The sequence below is a fragment of the Delphinapterus leucas genome, chromosome 11 (genome assembly GCF_059928025.1).
Source record: "Delphinapterus leucas isolate spDelLeu-1000000601 "Yukka" chromosome 11, BTC_Dleu_Yukka2, whole genome shotgun sequence".
NCBI lineage: Eukaryota > Metazoa > Chordata > Mammalia > Artiodactyla > Monodontidae > Delphinapterus > Delphinapterus leucas.
This window is the reverse complement of record NC_143139.1, coordinates 32,201,037-32,221,229: the sequence shown is the minus strand read 5'-3', so window position 1 is coordinate 32,221,229 and position 20,193 is coordinate 32,201,037. Positions and strand designations below refer to the sequence as shown.

The window sequence follows — 20,193 nt, the reverse complement described above, 5'->3', positions numbered from 1 at the left end:
GAGGCAGGAGGGGGCCCCGAAGTGCCTTTGGCATCGGAGTGTGGAGGATCAGGCCTGGGACCTCAGCAGGCTCACTGGGGCCCAGCTGGGTGGGGGAAATGCTAGCCATGTTCCTCGCCCATCCTCTGATCCCCTAGGATTCCTCCCCATTCGCCTCTACTCTTCTTCCCCTCCTCCCTCCCTTGCCCCCAGGACCCACACTGCCAGAGAGGGCCCAGGAGTGCAGAGGACCAGGCCTGGGACACTAGCACGCTCCCTGGGGCCTGAATGGGTATGCAAAACACTAGCCCCATTCCCCTCCAATCCTCTGAACCCCCGAGGGTCTTTCCCTGTCCCTGTTGATCCCCTGTGGTGAGTGGGACTCTCCAGCCATGGGAACCCCTCCCCTCCCCCAGCCACCCCTCAGGGGTGCTGGTCCCATCCCGCCTCCACTTCTCCTCCCCACTCGCTCCCCCCACGTCCTACCCAGTCACTCGGGGGTTCCGCCCATACCCTTGGGTGTCGAGGTCCCTCACCAGCATCTGGTAGGTGCCCTAGTTGTGAGGAGACATCAACTCTCTCTCCTTCCTTCTTAAATATTCTTCACTCAAGGTGATGAAATTGAGCCTTACAATGGTTAAATGATGGAAAATACATATAAATACGCACACTCAAAATATAAATATATATCCCAGTCACTGTACTACAGGTTCTCATATATTATGTCATTTAATCTTAAGAAATACTTATTGTTAATATTATTTTCTTCACGCAGATGAGGAACCTTAGGCAGCAAGAGGTCACACAAGTACTAAGCAGTGGAGTTTAACTCGAGCCCACTTCAGGCTGATTCCTAATATATCTAAATATAATTTTTCCTCCAATCAGAGTGATATAATTAGGCCTTCGTTTGTGAGTAATACAATTTTTAAGGGTTTTCTTCCAAATTAATGGATAAGTTAATTATAAGGGACAAAAATGAGGACCTAATGAAGGTAATTTATTTTATACAGTTGGAATATAAGCAAAATAATTTGGGTGTCAGAAAATCTTCTAGAATCTTTTTCAGGTGATTGATCTGATATCTATAAGACATTGATCACCTTCATTACTATATTACAGAAGTCTATACTTTGTTATATGGCTACTATAGTTATGCACGTGTTCAAGACCTATAAGAAAAGTGACAAGAAATGACACTAAAAATAACTTCCCCACACCTGAGAGAAGTCCCTGAGAGAATATCTGGCTTTCTCTTCTTTTGACAGACATAAAGAATACAACTTGCATATGGAATGGCGAGTCTGGTTTTGAGTTGGGATAATGTTAATGCATTTCCTCCTCTGAGAATCAGAGAGTAAAACTAACTGAATATTCACATGTGCTGCCACCTCTGTGAATTACTATGAGTCCTATAGTTTACCTATCCTACATCAGGTTTTATTGCATTACTAAAAACTGTTTAAGGTGAATAAATGCATATCATTGGAAATTTTTGGACCTTTAAGTTAACACAGAAGTAAGTCAGTAATGGGAACTCTGATGATCATCTGGGATATCTGAAGGAGAGAAAAAAGGTTTGAGTCCCTTTCACTTTCATTTTGGAGGAAGAGATTATATTAATTTCTGTGCCTATCAGACAGGAAGTGATTAAATCATTCTTAACTACAAACAGTAGTGTCTTCACTTAGGGAAATCACAGTTTTCTTATGAATTTCCCAACTAAATTCTCTCATGTTCTTTTTTTCTTTTTTTTTTTTAAACAACTTAAAGAACTTTAAAACATTAAAAGAATTTAAAACTTTTGCTTAAGGGAATTCACAACTGCCTTTATTTGGCAGGTACTTGCATATAAGTGAATGGAAGAAAAAATTCTTTAAGGATTATGAACTCCCTGGCTGCAAAAAGGTTCAACAGCTGTTTGTGGATTCTCTAGTTACTCATAAACATCCCCTCAAAACACACTATCCTTTCAATGGTTATTTAGGACTTTTAGACCTCTCTCAGAAGATAAATTAAAAGTGATCACTTTTCAGGATGTGTTGGTTTGGGTTTGTTTATAAAAGAAAAGTGAATTATTGAGTATGTGTTCTTTTCTAGAGAGTATAATTTTCAAGAGTATAATATATGCCAAAGGGGAATATGATTAAGGAAACAAAATAATGAATATCTATTATTTTTGTTATAATAAATGTTTTGCTTTTTTTTTTTAAGAAAAAGAGGAAATTTTTGTCCAGCTTCTGCTAATAAGTAAATGTGCTAGGTGAATCTTTAACCTTCATGGGCTTTAGTTTTCTCTGTTAAGTAAATCAGATGTGCTTCTACAGCCTTCCTATGGTTCAAATTCCACCATGTCAAAGATGCTCCTTATAAGTGGAAACCAAAAGGGACAATAGACTGTAAGTCAAAAGCCATTACAATAGACAAAGCAGCTCATTATATAACGATAATGGGGTCGATTTGTCAAGAGGATATAACAATTGTAAAAATATACATATGTAGCAGCAGAGCAACTACATTTATTAAGCAAATACTAAAAGACCTGAAAGGAAAAATAGAGAACAATACAATAATAATAGAGGGGTCAATACCCCACTTTCAACAATGGACAGATCATCAACAAGAAATCAATAAGGAAACATTGAAAATCAGTAAGGATATGTTGAAAATCAATAAAGCAACATTGAACTTGAAATACAATTGACCTTTGAACAACACAATTTTGAACTACAGGGGCCCACTTACATGTGTATTTTTAAAAAATTAATGTGTATTACAATACTACACAATCTATGGTTGGTTGAATCTGTGGGTGTGGAACCATGGATATGGAGGGCTGATTGTACAGTTACACACTTTTATATATATTTGACTGCATGGGGCAGTTGGTGTACCTACCCCCCCTCCCAATGTTGAAGGGGGAACTGTATACTTTAGACCAAATGAACCTAATGCACATATACAGAACATTCAATCCGGCAGCTGCAGCAGAACACACTTTCATCTCAAGCACATACAGAACATTGTCCAGAGTAGATCATATGTCAGATCACAAACCAAGTTTGGCAAATTCAGAAGACTGATACCATACCAAGTATCTTTTCTGACCACAATTGTATAAATGTAGAAATCAATAATAGGAGGAAAAAATAGGAGGAAAGCTGGAAAATATACAGATATATGGAAATTAAAGAACATACTGCCGAACAACCAATAATGAAAAAATAAATAAAAGAGGAAATCAAAAAATTTCTTGAAACAAATGAAAATGGAAATACAACATGCCCAAACTTACAGGATGCAGCAAAAGCAGTCCTAAGAGGAAAGTTAGTGATAAATGCTGACACTAAGGGGAAAAAAAAACTAAAAAGAAAAAACCCACCTAATTTTACACTTCAAGAAACTAGAAAAAGAAGAGCAAACTAAGCCTGAAGTTAGCAGAAGGAAGAACATAACAAAGATCAGAACAGAAATAAATAAAATTGAGCCCAGGAAAACAAGAAATTATTGGTGAAAGTAGGAGGTGATTTTTTTAGAAGATAAAAAATGGACAAACTTTTAGCTAGACTAAGAATAAAAAGAAGGAAAAATCAAATAAATAAAATCAGAAATGAAAGAGAACACATTATAATTGAAATCACAGGAATACAAAGGATCATAAGAGACTACTATGAACAATTACACTCAACAAATTGGATAACCTTGAAAATACGGATAAGCTCCTGGAAACATGCAATCTACCAAGACTTAATCACGAAAATATAGAAAATCTGAATAAACCAATAATAAGTAGGAGATTGAATCAGTAATCAGAAACTTCCCAACAAAGAAAAGCCCAGGACCAGATGGTTCTTCTGGTGAATTCTACCAAACAGTTGAAGAAGAATTAATATCAGTACTTCTCAGAATCTTCCAAAAAATTGAAGAGGAAAGAACACTTCCAAACTCATTTTATAAGGCCAGCATTACCCTAAAACCAAAATCAGATAAAGTCACTACAAAATAAGAAAACTACAAGCCAATATCCCTGATGAATGTAGGCACAAGAATTCTCAACAAAATACTAGCAAACCAAATTCAACAGTACATTAAAAGAATCATACACCATGATCAAGTGGGATTTATCCCTCAGATGCAAGAGTGGTTCAGCATACTCAAATCAATAACTGTATACACCATATTAATAGAATTAAAGATAAAAATCATATGATCATCTCAATAGATGCAGAAAAAGCATTAGACAAAATTCAACATCCTTTCATGATTAAAAGCTCTCAACAAATTGGGTATAGAAGGAATGTACTTCACCATAATACAGACCAAATATCACTAGCCTACAGCTAACATATTCAATGGTGAAGGGTTGAAAGCTTTTCCTCTAAGATCAAGAACATGACAAGGGTGCCCTCTCTCATCACTCCTACTCAACACAGCACTGGAAATCCTAGCGCAAGTAATTAGGCAAAAAAAAGAAACAAAAAGCAGTAAGGAAAAAGTAAAGTTGTCTCTGTTTGTGGAAGATATGATCTTATATAGAGAAAATCCTAAAGATCCCACTGAAAACTATTAGAATTAATCAGTGAATGCAGTAAAATTGCTGGATAAAAAATCAACATAGAGTAATCAGTTCTGTTTCTCTACACTAACAATGAAATAGCTGAAAAAGAAATAAAAAAAATATCCTATTCACAATAACATCAAAAACAGTAAAATTCTTAGGAGTAAATTTAACCAAGGGGATGAAAGATCTGTACACTGAAAACTGTAAGACTTCCGTGAAAGAAATTGAAAAAGACACAAATAGGTGGAAAAATATCTCATGTTCATGGATCAGAAGAACTAATATTGTTATGTCCATATTATCCAAAGCTATATACAAATTTAATGCAATCACTATCAAAATTCCAATGGTATTTTTCACAGAAATAGAAAAAGAACTTAAAATCTGTATGGATCCAGAAAGGTCCCAAATAGCCAAATCAATCTTGAGAAAGAAGAACAAAGCTGGAGGCATCACACTTCCTGATTTCAAACCATATTACAAAGTTATAGTGATCAAAATAGTATGATGCTGCTATAAAAAACAGACACATAGACCAGTGGAACAGAGTGAAGAGCCTAGAAATAAACCCAAGCATTTATGGTCAACTATTATTTGACAAGGGAGCCAAGAATAATCAATAGGGAAAAGACAGTCTCTTTGATAAGTGCTACTGGGAAAACTGGGTATCACATGCACAAGAATGAAATTGGGTCCCTGTCTTATACCACTCACAAAATTAACTTCAAACAGATTAAATACTTAAATATAAGACCTGAAACTATAAAACTCTTAGAAGAAAATATGAGGACAAAGCCCCTTGACATTGGTCTTGGCAACTATTTTTTGGGTATGACACTGAAAGCACGAGCAACAAAAGCAAAAATAATTAAGTGGGACTACATCAAACTAAAAACTTTCTGCACAAAATAAGAAACAATCGACAGAATAAAGAGGCATTGCACAGAATGGGAGAAAATATTTGCAAATCACACATCACATAAAGGGTTAGTATCCAAAATACATAAGAAACTCATACAGTTCAACAGCAAAGACAACAACAAAACCACAAATAATCTGATTAAAAATGGGGGTAGAGGACTTGAATAGACACTTTCATAAAGAAGACATACAGTGGCCAACAGGTACATGAAAAAGTGCTCAACTTCACTAATCATCAGGGAAATGCAAATCAAAGCCACAATGAAATATCAATCACTTCATACCTGTTAGAATGGCTATCGTCAAAATGACAGATAACGTGTTGGTGAGAATGGCGAGAAAAGGGAACCTAGTGCACTGATAGTGGGAATGTAAATTGGTGCAGCCACTATGAAAACCAGTATGGAGTTTCCTCAAAAATTAAAAATAGATCAGCAATGATCTATTTGCTGATAGATCTATTTGCTGATAGATTGCTGACCAAATGATCCAGCAATCCCGAAGGAAACAAAAACAAGATATCAAAGAGATATCAGCACCCCCATGTTCATTACACCATTATTCACAATAGCTAAGATATGGAAACTACCTAAGTGTCCATCAATCCACGAATGGATACATAAAATGTGATATATATGTGTGTATATATATATATATATATATATCTCATACATACACATGATACGCACACACACAATGAAATATTATTCAGCCATAAAAAGAAGGAAATCCTGCCATTTGCCACAACATAGATGGACCCTGAGGGCATTATGTTAAGTGAAATAAGCCAGACAGAGAAAGGCTATACTGTGTTCTCACTTATATGTGGAATCTAAAAAAGCCAAACTCAAAACCAGAGAGTAGAATAGTGGTTGCCAGGGGCTGGGGTTGGGGGGTTTGAGGAGATGTGGGTCAAAGGTACAAACGGCCAGCAATAAGGTGAGTAAGTTCTGGGGATCTAATGCACAGCGTTTTGATTATCGTTAACAGTACTATGTTATATACTTGAAAGTTGCTAAGAGAGTAGATCTTAAATGTTCTCATTACACACATAAAAATGGTGATCATGTGAGGGGATGGATGTATGAACTAGCCTTATTGTGGTAATCATTTTGCAACATATGCATGTATCAATCATTATGTGGTATATCTTTAATTTATACAATGTTATACAGCAGTTATATTGGGCTGGCCAAAAAGTTCATTTGGGATTTTCCATCTCTTACAGAAAAATCCAAACAAACTTTTTGGCCAACTCAATATTTCAATAAAGCTGGAAAAAATACAGATAGATTTATGTATAAAGCACTTCACTGTAGCTTTTTATGATAGCCAAGAAAATCTGGAAAAATAAATACCCAACAAAAAGGTAAATGTTCAGTTATACAAAAAGAACAATGTACATAAAGAGGGAAACACATTAAATGTTGACTGTGGTTAACTCAGGTAATACAATTGCAGATAATGATATTTAAATTTTTTATTTTGGACTTCAAACACATAGATCAGATTTACCATAATTCTTGGCCCATCTGTGTTGTACATGCAAGTTTCCCCTTTACCTATATTAAATTAGATTATTTAATACATAGTGAATACCGGTGGGCTCACCACATAACTGAGAACTAGGGCATCATCAATAGCTTATGTCTTAAGGGAGAAAAGGTAGAACGATATGCCAATACAAAACACATGCTCTTTAAAGATTCCAACATTTTTTTCAGAGATAATAAATTGATGGAAAAAAATCCAAACTAGAATTATTTTCTGTATTTTTCTAATTAAAAATTAAACACTGTATTTAAATAAAACCATCTGTTTCTAGTGCCTACAGACTGTGTCTGACATTCTGAATTGGCAAATGTATATGAGTTAACTTGTTCTAAACACTAAAGCTAAAGCCAGGGCGAGAGGGCGTGTTGCTTGCTACAATTGGTACAACAGACCAGACTATTGTACAGTCTGTACAGACCAGAACAACTACTCACAATGTGGAGTCTTACATGTGTGTGTGCTCTCTTTATAAAAACCCATAAAGTGTCAGTTGATATGTTTGAAATGTTAAAATATTTGTAAAATTTTTAAGGATTTGACTATGCATTTGTGTCACTTTGCTTTTGTATTACATGGAAGAACTAGATGCTGACAAATCATTCCATAACCAACACTAGTGGCCTCACAGAGCTCACATGTGAGGATGCTGTGATTGAAGAGGTAAGTGGTCCCTTCAAGAAACAGAGCTAGAACTGGGACCAGACTCCTAGTTTGGATTCCTTTCACTTGATTACATTGCCTCTGAAAGGAACATTGGAATGCTTATCTGTGATTTGCTTTATATTGGAACAGATAGCTCTTCTTTCTTTGTACCTATGAAAACTGTTCTTTGAAAGCAGAATAGAAGTCATTGGGAAAATATGATTTCATATGCAAATGTTCACCTTAAACCCAACCTTTCCCGAACACCTTTCAGTAATGCAAGGAAATCATCTGAATGTGTATCACTGAGTATCTTCAAACAAAAACTGAATGTCAGCATTTTGATAAAATTCGTATACGTAGCATAAGGAATCTTCATTTTATATCTAGATTCCTAGTCAAAGAAATGTGCCCTTGGTTACATTGTTTAATCACCAACTTGGAAGGTTCAATTTGCTTTCCATTGTTTTCTTAGGAAATAAAGTTTAGTGTTGTCATAATCAGTGAGGCAAAAGACAGATTTGCCTCATATTTGTTTTATGAAATTACATGACCAAATTAACAGCCATACTAAACTCATTTCTTTCAGTAAGGAATCTAAAAGAATTACAATAACTTTGATGACTGTTTCCAACTTTGTGGCATTTTCTCTCTAGCCACTCCTTAAGAAGGCCTTTTTTTAAAAATAGAAAGTCATGACTTAGGAAAATTGTTCAATTTAGTAAACATGGGTATTCAAATTAGGAACTTCTGAGTCATCTCTGCTTGTACTATTAGGATTATATAAAATGGGATTACAAAATCTCAGATTCCATTAAGGCTCAACAGATATAAAAACTAGGACAACCATACAAGGTATTGTGCAAAAGGACATTTTTGAAAATGGAAGAGGATGCTATTCATAGTTAAATTTGAACAGTATTCGTATATGGAGACAGTTTAGGGCAAACCAGGGCATATGATTATCCTAACACAAACTGAACCCCAGTCATTTTTACCTACGTAAATTAGCATGTTTATTTACTAGGGTCCTCCAGCTTATAAGTTTGGGGTAAAACATGTGCATCTTCTTTGTTAGAAAGGCAACCGAAAACATCCAGATTTTCTTCTTTTATGATCTGGCACAAGTGTATGTTAACTGTTTAACAACAGGGCTGTTAGCTGAATTATTATCGGGAAAAAACCCAAAGACTTTCACACTTTATTTCAAATTTCTCTTCTCCATCAGTTCTCTTCTTCCTTCCCTTTATGTAACCCTTTGTATTTGTTTTCAGGACTCATAAAATAAGAACAGTAGCAGCAATGGTCAATACTTTGTTCACTTATCAAGCAAATGCTGCTGAGTGCCCCCCATGAACTAGGGCATGTGCTAGGCTTTCCAGGTGATACAAAGATAATTAGAAGTGGTCACTTCTGTTAAAAAATAAAAACTATTTAGAAGAAAAAGATAAGTACATAAATAACTATAACCCAGGAAATCACGACAAAAATATTTATAGAATATTTTATATTTATATATATATATTATATATATATATACACACACACATATATATAATATATAATAGTCCATTGTATGTGTATGTATATACATACAGTGGAATATTATTCAGCCATGAGAAAGAAGGAAATTCTGTCATTTGTGACAACAGGGATGGACCTTGAGGGCATTATGCTAAGTTAAATAAGCTAGATAGAGAAAAAAAATATGCATGGTATCACTCATGTGGAACATAAAGAAAACAAAATAAAGTCAAACTCTTAGAAACAGTGAGTAGAAAAATGGTTTTCAGGGGCTAGGGGGGTGAGGTAAATAGGGAGAGGTCAGTAAAACAGTACAAACTTTAAAAGAAAAGAAGAACAAATAGCTACTAGAAACGGAGAGGATATCTGTTATAACTGCATGGTGGTCTCAAGCTCCTTTCCAATTCCCTTGTGCAAAAGGTGGAAAGGGATTGTGCTGCTCAAAGGTTGGTCCATACAGACAATAATGGGAATCCTCATATATTCCTGCATCAAATATTGAGCATCCACTATGAGACAGGTGATATCAGGCAATGATGAACACACAGGTAAGGCCTCTGCCCTCACAACCTAGAAAGGAGCCACACAGCTCTATATGTGCACACTAAGGAAACTTTTCTGAAAGTTGGCTCACAAATCATGAAGTTGCTCAAAAAGATATGATTAAAATCTCACTAATGCTTATCCTCTTGTTAACTACTTTTTTGAATGAACATCTTCCTGATTCATAATTCTCTTTTCTTTAACTATGTACAAGAGGGATTATAGACTTAAATTCTCACAAATATTCTGCACGTATTCACAGGAATCCAGCTCTGGGAAATAAATTTTGCAAAATGACACTTCTCAGCATAGCACAAGGGTTTACTTACGCTTTGCATAAGAATTGCCAAGAGGAAGCTAATTAATATGCTAAATGCTCTTTCTTGTTTGTAGATACTAGCCCAAGTTTGGGTTTCAGTTAACATTATATAGAACTCTGACACATACTTGTCTTTCTCTCTTTTCTACTTTTAATACCTCTCCAAGCAAACTTCTAAATCCTCATTCATAGTGATGACAATGTACACACAAGGGCAACTCTATGTGCACTTAACTCAGGCTATTGGATATGTTTCTTCAACTTAATCTTAGGGGAAGGAATAAAAACAACTTCAAGCAGCATTTCTAAATGATAAAAATCACCAAGCTCAGAAATGTGGCTTAAATTACTTGTTTGTCTTGGCTAACATGATGTTTTATACTATCCAAATGTTGTACTTATTAATTTTCTGACTGTCCTCTATCAACACTGAGTTTTGAGAGTTGACGGCAAATGGTGCAGAAAATTCAACGTCTTCCTTGCATTCCGGCAGTAGTAAACATACCTTTATTAGGAGTTGGACAAAAGAGCTCTGTTTTCTCAAAGGCTTTCCCTTTAAATTATTTCTGGTAAAGGCCGGATTTGGGATCCGCCTCTGACTTGCTAAAGGCTATTTATGATTTATTTCAACCTTTAGCTGGCTCTAGGAAAAAAAAAAAAAAAAAAAAGAACAAAGCTGAAAATACAGAAAAAGGAGTGCTTAATCCTCGGTATTTCAGTGGAAATAAGAGTCGGCACCCTGACTCTTATGATGGCCGCATTGTGTAAATTTTGATATTTTTATTTTTTCCCTCAAAAATGAAATTAAAATCCTTTACATTTTTAATTAGAAAACAGTGCCATCATTTTTTAAAACGATCAAATTTCAAGCTGTGAGTCTTTTAATACAGGTTGGTCTGCTGAGACTTTTCTGAAGCACTGGGGGGAAATTTAAAACCCAGGCAAATAATTTTCTGAGGCAAAGTGGTGATAGGCCATGGTGGGATATGGGTGTCATAAAAATTTCACAGTGGTCCCTAACACACCAGAGTCACCATAGCATTGACACATTGACTATAATATCTCCAAAGAAGCATTTGCTGTCTATCATGGTTCTGAAGGGAGCTGTTACCATCTATCAATGCAATAATCTGCACGTTAAAGAGTCCCTAAATATGTCTTTACAAGATAGTCAGATCTGTTTTGGTCTATTGGGTCAATAATCCACACACTAAAAGTCCCTAAATATATATTCACAAGATAGACAGATCACCTTTGGTTCACTGAGTCAATAGACCTTTAAAAAGGTGCCTATATAGTTGCATAGTTTGTTTTTCAGCAAGTTCAGAAATTCAGTTCTGTACTCTTTTTGTCTTTTAAGAGTAGATTTATTATGCTAGTTCCAGTGGATGCCAGAAGCTGAGTTTCACTCTGGCCTACGATATTTTGCCCTCGAAAAGTCAGAAGAAAAAACCCGCCCGAGCACAAACTATATTAAAACTACGAGGCGAGGAATGGAAGTGCAGACACACAGGCAAAGCCCTCCGGGCCAGGATGAATGCTGTGCTTTCAGACTATGTCTTACCCCTGCCTCTGTCACCGGTCAGCTTCCAGCCTCCCACCCTCCTCCGACTGCTCTGCTGGAGGCTCTGCTTGCCCATCTTAAAGCTCATTTCAGCAGCAGAGGGATCTTACGAAGGCTGCAGAACCCGGCCCTGCTCTCCACCAGCTACTCATTCTGAGTTCACCTCCTACCGCTGCCCGACGCCCTTGCCTCTGCCCCCAGAGCACACCGGCCTCTGCTGTTCCTGGAGCCCACCAGCTGTGGTCCTGCTTCCGGTCCTTTGTACTTGCCCTTCCCTCTGTCTGGAAAGCTCCTCTCTCAGAATCCACACGGCTAGCTCTTTTACTCTCTTTAGGTCTCTTATGAGAGAGGCCCTCCCTGACCACCCTGTATAAGAGAGCAACACCTCATCCCAACACCATGAACTTCCTTCCTCTGTTACTCACACCGTTTGTTGTCCACTAGCAGTTAAGCACCATCTGATATAATATGTCTTTACTTACTTGTTTCTTGTCCATCTCTTTCTCCTAAAGGTTAAACTCCACTGGGGCAGAGGCTTCATCAATCCCAAACTTGGATAAGAACCTGGCATATTTTTTTAACGGCTCATTAAATATTTATGGTACAACTGAATGAAAGCAGATGGAAAGGAGTCCTGTCTCTACTTTTCCGATTGCCTATTGATGTGTTTTCATGTTTAGGTTGAAGAGGAATGAGTACCTCTTTCTGAGATGAAGTCCTCTGTTTGGCCATTAGACCTCTGTTCTCCATAATGCTCTCTAAGTGGCACAAAACAGGTCCTTCCTGAAGGACCACTGCATCCACTGCATCCCCACAGCTACTGGGTTATAACAGAGTTCCTGGAGGAGCTGGGGTCATCTGAGCCTGTCACAGAAACACTTGACCAGCCTGCTTCTAAGTGTAATACTGTGTAAAGGCAGCATTTCTAAATCTCCCTGTCCACAGTCAGTTCTGGTGATAGCAGAGGACTGACTAGAGCTCACAGTCTCATCTGATGCAAACAAGAGGGATGGCGTGTGGCACTGTGCCACGTTAGCATAACAGACTGAGGTGTACTGGGTAGAGCCATTCTCTCCTAAGCTTGGTCAGTTATCCTTGGGGTATTCCCCAGTGCTTCCACCCCTACTTTTAGCCACGCAGATATTCTCAAATGTATCCCTTCTCAAGACCGAAGCCTGTCACAGTAACGTCTTCCTTATTTAAATTTCATGGGAATATTCTTTATTTCAGTAACTCAGAAAGGTGACTTTGGCAAGAGAATCACAGCTGACAGCAAAGCAATGACCATGGTGGTGTGATTAGTAGAGGCTGCAGGCTACAGAAGGCCTGTCTGAGCATTTACCACTGTCATCACACTGATGCTGGTCTCTCCTAGGGACGGACATTGGTCAGAAAAGAGGATGCAGTTCAGCAATAGTAATCACTATAGAATCTGTCTGTATTGTAATAGTCAAAGATATGCTAATTAATTAAAATAATTTTTACTGTGAACCTGCTTAGCCTAAGCAAGTCTTTCTCCCATGTCCTCCCCTAGCACACAGATGTATTTTAATAAAGCTTTAAGGCACAAACGAAACAAAAAGCTGAAGTGATCTAGATAAATCCATTCCCCAAACCCAAAGCAATTAATTAACTGAAAGAAAAACATCATTTAATCTTGAATTATTTGGATAAGTGACTCAACTTTGTAATTTATTTTGCATGAATGGGCAAAACTTAATGGCTATTTCAGTGTATACCAGTACTTAAGCAGATTTATAAAATAAAATTTTCAATCAAATTAATGGAGAGGAGGGGATAAGAAATTAACATGAACAACAGCAACAAAACCATCAACTCAGATACTAGGTATCATCGCACACCCTTCCAAATTCTGGCTGAAAAGAAATAATGATTTCTGTAATCCCCAGCAATGACTTTTGCAGGGGCAAGATTTCAAATAAACATCTATTTGCTTTAGGTGAGCTTCACTGAATCGGCCTTATTTGATTTCAGATCCCCCTAAGGGAAGAGATTTCAGGATTTCCTGGTTGTAAAATGGAAAAGAACATTTTGCTGAACTTGTATGACATCATCGAAAGCATTAAAAGGGCAGATAATCACAGGTTCTCTGGCTGTTTACCAGAGCTTCTTTACCTCCTCAATCTACTTTATTTCCAAATGTCAGAGTAGTCTGAAACCTTTCAAAGATTTATAGACTGCAGAAGCAGAGGAAATATTAGGATAAATTCTTTAACTTTTGTGAAAGCTTTTAAGTAATTAATAGATGGGCTTTTGGAGTTGTTTCATAACACAGTACAGATACTCTGACATGTACCGTGTGAAGGCTAAACATGGTCATCTCTCAATCTAGAAAGTCACGGAAACTGCTCTTTAGAGTACTTGAGTCATTAAAAAAAAAAATTGAATTTGTGAAGGGGAATAAAAATAATATAAGATTTAGTTTATCAGTTAAAATAAAAGTACTACACAATGAATGAAAATAGTAAATACAGTCTCGGTTTTAAATATAATTTCTTTTCCAAACTCTACTTGGAAATTCTCTTATATTACAAAACGAAGAAAAAAATGTAGCTACCATAATATTATTTATATAAAGCAACAAAAATGTGAGCAAATTATTTTCAGGCTTGTATTATAAAAATGTTTTCCAATATAATTAAAATACTAGTGCCAAATAGCTGAAACAAATATTTAAAAGCTCTTACCTTAGATATATAATAGACAAAATAGTTCTCACAGTAATAAATTAATTTTTTCTTTGTTATGCAAAACGCCTCAACCATAGCTTCATGAAGAAATGTGAAGTGTTGTGAAAATGATCTTACCTCATATTCAAAGTCCTCAGTTCTGTCTGCATCAGCAGGCAAGCTGGAAAGATACTCATCGTCCTCATAAAATTCATGCTCCATCGGATGAAGAGAATGGCAGCTATGGGTAATGTAGCAATATGATAGGAATTGATCAAAAGGGTTGTTCCCAAGATTAAAACTAATTTTAGAATTTCACTTTAGTTTTCACCGCTCGCCAATAAGACCTTTAGTGATCTAGCCTTTAAACGAATTACACCGCAGAAAGAGCAACTGCTTTTCTTTCTCCCCCTATATGAAGTCCATCAATTTGATTTTCTAAGAGAATACTAAGATAGTGGCTCAGGGTCAAGCTTCATTCTGTGAAGGGGCAGATGTGCGACCTCCCCCCGCCGTGGTGCTATATCGATACTCTGGCCTCCTTCCATTCCAGCAAATGGACTTGATCCATGCATCCGTGTGTGGTATTTGAGACTGAAGTCTACCCAAAGGTGGGTATTTTATAACAAAGTACTTCCAATTTCCTAATTACAGCCTCAAACCGGTTCTGAAGACTGATTTTAAACACGCAGTCGGCCCTCTGTGTCCTTGGGTTCTGCATCCGAGTATTCAACCAACCGTGGATCAAAAAATCGAATCTTTAGTTTTATTTCCAACCTTGAGGCTATCCCAGCTACCTTGCAGGAGCCATGAGAGGACCCAGTGGATAGATGAATGTAAAGACAGACATTTCCAGTTGTGGTGGGCTCTGTACTGGGACAGTGGGGGGAAGAAGTGCGGTAGCACGTGATGCTGGTGAGTGTGGGGCAGGGGCCTGCTGACTGCGAGGGGCACTTCAGGAGGAAGGAGGATGAAGGCCGTGGTACTGTGGTAGGAGTGATGCTCTGCCTCCTCGACGTAAATGGTGCTGTGTATGCCAACCTCCCACCACCCTCTGTCTCTCTGTTAAGCAACTTAATCCTGGCATGGACAAATAAAGTTGTTATCTGTACCCCCCTCCCCCCAAAAAAAATCAAATCTGAGGTTGGTTGAATACTTGGATGCGGAACCCGTGGATGTGCAGGTAGGGTGGGCACTGTGTTTTTCAGATTGTAAATCGTACTCACATTGCCCCCATTTCTTAAGATTTCCTTCCTCTTTCTCCCTCATAACCCACATCTTTCCCTCTTTGATAAAAGGCATGTCCACAAATATTAAAGAATGTTCATGGTGATAACTCACTGGAAACTCCTATAAGCCACAGATCTGCATAATCCCTTTAGAAAATTTCTCAGGACAAAGAGAACTGATGGAGTGAAGGGAATGAAGAGGACCCAAGGCATTGTATATTACTTCTATGTATCATTTAACTTTGGGGAAATGTTTTTCACAATTTATAGAAGTCCTTTCAAATTGTTATATGCAGTGATAGAGACACTGTACATTATACAATATGAAAGCTAAGCACAGTTGAACAGCAAAGGGCATGAGGTCCTCTATAAGTATTTCCAAGTCAGTGAAAAGGCCTGAGTGCAATTAACCAAGTTGGTTTCAGGTGAGACCTCTAAGCCCAGCCATTTTGGACATTATGAACAAACTGGAGTTAGTAGCATAAATTAGTCCCCTCATTACTAGCTGAAATGCCAGAGATTCATCCTGGTGCCCTCACACAGTCAGTGCAAATATTCTACCAGCCTCTTCTCACTATACTCTAATATTCTCTGATTTTCACGCGAATAGCAAAAGCAGTACAGTTAGTATCTTGCTTGCCGGTCTAACAGGTGAACCCTCCTAGCTTAAAGCTGGACTGGCTTTTTTTTTTAACTTTTTATTTTATATTGGAGTATAGTTGATTAACAATGTTGTGTTAGTTTCAGGTGTACAGCAAAGTGATTCAATTATACATATACATGTATCTATTCTTTTTCAAATTCTTTTCCCATTTAGGTTGTTACATAGTATAAGCAGAGTTCCCCGTTGAGAAGCCCATTTGGGCTGGTAAAACATCAGAGCCTGCTGTTTGGGGCATCTGATGTGTTTCTCTGGTCTTTGACTTAGTAAGTAGGAAGCCCTGCTGTGAAGAACACCTTATTAATTCAGTAAACATTTACCAAGTATCTACCAGATGCCAGGCCCTATGCCAATGGCTGGAAATCGGTTGGTGTCTTTTTAATTGGGTAGAGCAGCAAAGTGGGAATTTTAATAGAGTGAGATAATTAAGGAGAAAATAGAGACACTATGAGAGTACCTACTACAGTCCTAAGAAGTCTGCTAGAAGAGGTTACCTTTCAGCTATGATCTGCAGGACTTGGGAAGAGGACACAGCGTACTGGTTAAGGGAGTGGGCAGTGGAGTCAGACCTCCTGGGCTCAGGAGCCTGGCCCTATCGCTTCCTTGCTGTATGACCTTGCCGATTACTTAACATTTGCTTCCTCATCCGTGACATGGGGATGGTAATAATATAATGTACTCCCTCAGAATGTTTTTATGAGGAGTAAATGAATTAATAATTGTAAAACACTTGGAATACTCCCTAAAACATGTTAAGTTAGCTAATAAATGTTAGCTGTTATTCATTCAAGAAAGTATGTATTGGATGGCTACTCTGTGTCACACTCTACTAGTGAATATTGTATATTTGTTTGCTTGTATATTTTTCATCTCGCCTGTAGAATATAAGCTCCAGGAGGCAGTGGCTTTATCTTTTGTTCCCAGTTTTATGCCCAGTACCTAGTTCCAGTACCTGACACAAGGGGCTATTTAATAAGTAAGGGATAGATGACTAGAATCGTAGGTCAGACAAACAGAGCCCCTGCCCTCCTGGAACTTAAAGTTTCAAAGAGTGGTTTCCAAAGCATGGCTGCACATTAAAATTGCCTAGGGAAATTTCTGAAAAATCCTAATGCCTGGGTTTTGGCCTGAGGTGGGATTGATCTGGGCATTGCATTGATACTGCTTTTCAAAGTTCCCAGATGATTCTAATGTACACGTGTGAACCACTGAGTTGGACTTAACAGAAGCCACTAAAGGGCAGGCGGGTGTCAGGACCAAGTGTACATTTTACTAAATGGAGCATGGATTGCAGTAGGCAATGAAAATGCAGGCTAAAGAGACTACTGCTCTTATAAATCAAGCTCTCAATAATGTTTGAATATTTGCTTAAAAGTTCACAGAACAAAGTGTGTGGAGCAAAACAAACTTCCAAAGCTGCAAGGGTAGCATTATTTGAATAAACTATCTCTAACTGCCTTTAACTCAGGTAAAAATTGAAAAGAAATATTCCTTTAATAATTCCTTATTTTGTAGCTCTATACTTCTTCTTGGACAGCCAGGATCTTTGGTTCACGTCTCAATATATCAGGTAATTGCTTCCTTTGGAGAATTACACTTTAATAAATTTCTTAGCTTCTCCTTTAAAGAAGAGAAAAGCAAAAGAGAAAAAGAGACAGAGGCGACACACAGAGAAGAATATAGTGCCAACATGCCACTTCTGGGTCTGTCTTAACAAGGTTCTTGGCAGCTTCGGTGAGAAAAGCTATTTCCCTGATCAGTTCTCATGAGCTGTGTGAGGCTTGTGTTGACTGGAAATATGAAGATGAACTAATCAGAGCCAGACTTTTTCACTCAGCATCTCAGCAAGTATGATTCCTGAGCTGAAACAACCGTGCAGATCAGGAAAAGTAAGCAGGACAGCTGAGAACTAATTGGATGGAGACACAGTTACAGACACTTTCCAAACAGAACTGAGAGCTTGTCTCCATAATTGTCAACTTGCTACAGTGACTGTTTCTTCCCAACACCTACTTTCAATGACGAATGACAACAAATAGGGCTTTGGGAGAAATGACAGAAGAATACCTGTCTGAGAGCAGAAATGGACAGATGTCGGGCACTGGAGGGGTGGGTGGCCTAAGTTTGGCCAGGGCCATGATATGTTCAAAGGTGATGTCCGTCTGGGTGCTGGCATTCACGAGCCGCACTTCTGGGGCCGTCCCATAGGCTGGTTTACTGAGAGGTGTTCGCCTTAGCACCTGGACCACAATGGGCTCCTTGGCATTTCGAAAAGCTTCCACTGCCTCTTCATGGGTGGCCTTTGAGAGATCCTTCCCATTGACCTGCAAGATAAAAGGACATTGTTCATCTCAGAGGAAAGAACAGAGAGGCTGTCACGATAGATTAAAAAAAGGTGGGCAGGGGAGGCTTAAACCAGCTCTGCTAAGAATTTTGTAAAGGAATATTTAATCAGACATTGACATTTATTGAACTTTTCATCAGCAGGAGAAAGTGAAGGAGACTAGGAAAACAGTTATTTCTTATACCTTTAGCAAGCACATCGTCAGAATTATTAGTAAAGATTTCAAAACTTAAACAGCACACAAACTTCAGCAAATGTTCAAAATCTTCAGCTAGGTAGAAATGTTAAGTATATCCTTTTTAAAAAATGATCTATCAATCTCTTGGTGGTATTTTCAATATTTAATCAGTCTTACTGACTTGAAATCTAATTTGGGGGGATATTGTCAAATTTCTTTCATATTCATCATTTTAATCCAAGACCAGATTATTGCTCATGTGCATATTATCCTAAATCCTTGCTATTCAAGGTGTGGTCCATAGGCCAGCAGCATAAGAGATTAGAAATGCGGAATCCCTGGCCCTATCCCAGACCTACTAAATGAGAACTGGCATTTCAACAAGATTCCAGCTGATTTATATGCACGAGAAAGTAGCACTGCTCTAAAATACCTCTGAGTGAGCATACCATGTCCCTTGCCTCCTTGCCTGTTTCCATTTATACCAGTTTATGACTCTCCAGTGTAGCCCTGGACATAACAGAGGAAGAGGTGATGTTTGTCTTTGCCCTCCATCACTGCTTCTCAGTTGGGCCAACCATTGGCATTTGGGAGATAAAAATTATTCTTTTAGTGATGATACTCTCCCACACCTGCTTATGTAGGGCCATTGATGTTCCCCCACATTTGTGGCACCCAAAACAGCCACACTCTTTTCTGATCACCCTCTTGAGAGACAGTACAGAGACTGCTCTCAAATTGTCATCAATTTATTCCCCTAAAATGGGTCCTGATAGCACAGCCTCTTAGTGGAAGTTGTGTTTTCATAAAGGACTACAGAATCCTGAAAGAACTTCACAACTCCCACCTGCAATGAATCAATAATATTGGCTTTTGCAAATAGGAAGACATACTTGGGAGTACAGTACTGTGCTCAAAACCCCTGAAATTATACCATTTCTAGACAACTAAACTACCCGCCTGTTGACGAGGCTCTGATAACTGCTATGCTCCAGTAAATCCTTAGAGATCCCTGGGTGCCTTCAAAAGAATCAAAGGGAATCACTGAGTTGCAGCCAGAGAGTGATTGGCTGACATTCAAATGAGCACATTTTCTCTCCCTGAGTAGACAAAGAATATGTGCGTGCTCAAAGCAAATGTGCGGCATTTGGGGGTAAATGATACAATGCCAGGTAGAAATCATCATGTCATGTAGAGATGGGCTTAATGACCTGGAGGAGCTAATTTGCTCAATCGACCCTGAAAGAGTTAATGTGCCTTCAGAAATTGAGCAATTAAGTTTCCTCACCAGCACCATATGACCCAGTACAGTTCTCGAATAACTAGTAAGAAACATCAGTTTGAGATTTGGGTGTGTACCTACCAATGTGCACACTCACTAATCTGTGCATTTACTCTCTCATTCTTTTTTCCATGAACTAAACTTAAACATTCCCACTGAGTTTTCTCTGGCACAACCTTGGAATGGCTTGATGACTTTGGGC

At 38.0% G+C, this 20,193-nt stretch overlaps 1 protein-coding gene across 1 annotated transcript in view; it reads right to left on the bottom strand.

The window, feature by feature from the left end:
- Positions 1 to 20,193, bottom strand: part of PDZRN4 (PDZ domain containing ring finger 4) — a 144,721-nt gene that overhangs the window by 50,411 nt on the left and 74,117 nt on the right. Inside the window, exons 2-3 of the mRNA XM_089920547.1 lie at positions 18,255 to 18,511; positions 14,436 to 14,538 (exon numbers count right to left, since the gene is read on the bottom strand). Of these exons, the coding sequence (XP_089776673.1) occupies positions 14,436 to 14,538; positions 18,255 to 18,511 (360 nt within the window). The remainder of the gene's footprint in view (positions 1 to 14,435; positions 14,539 to 18,254; positions 18,512 to 20,193) is intronic.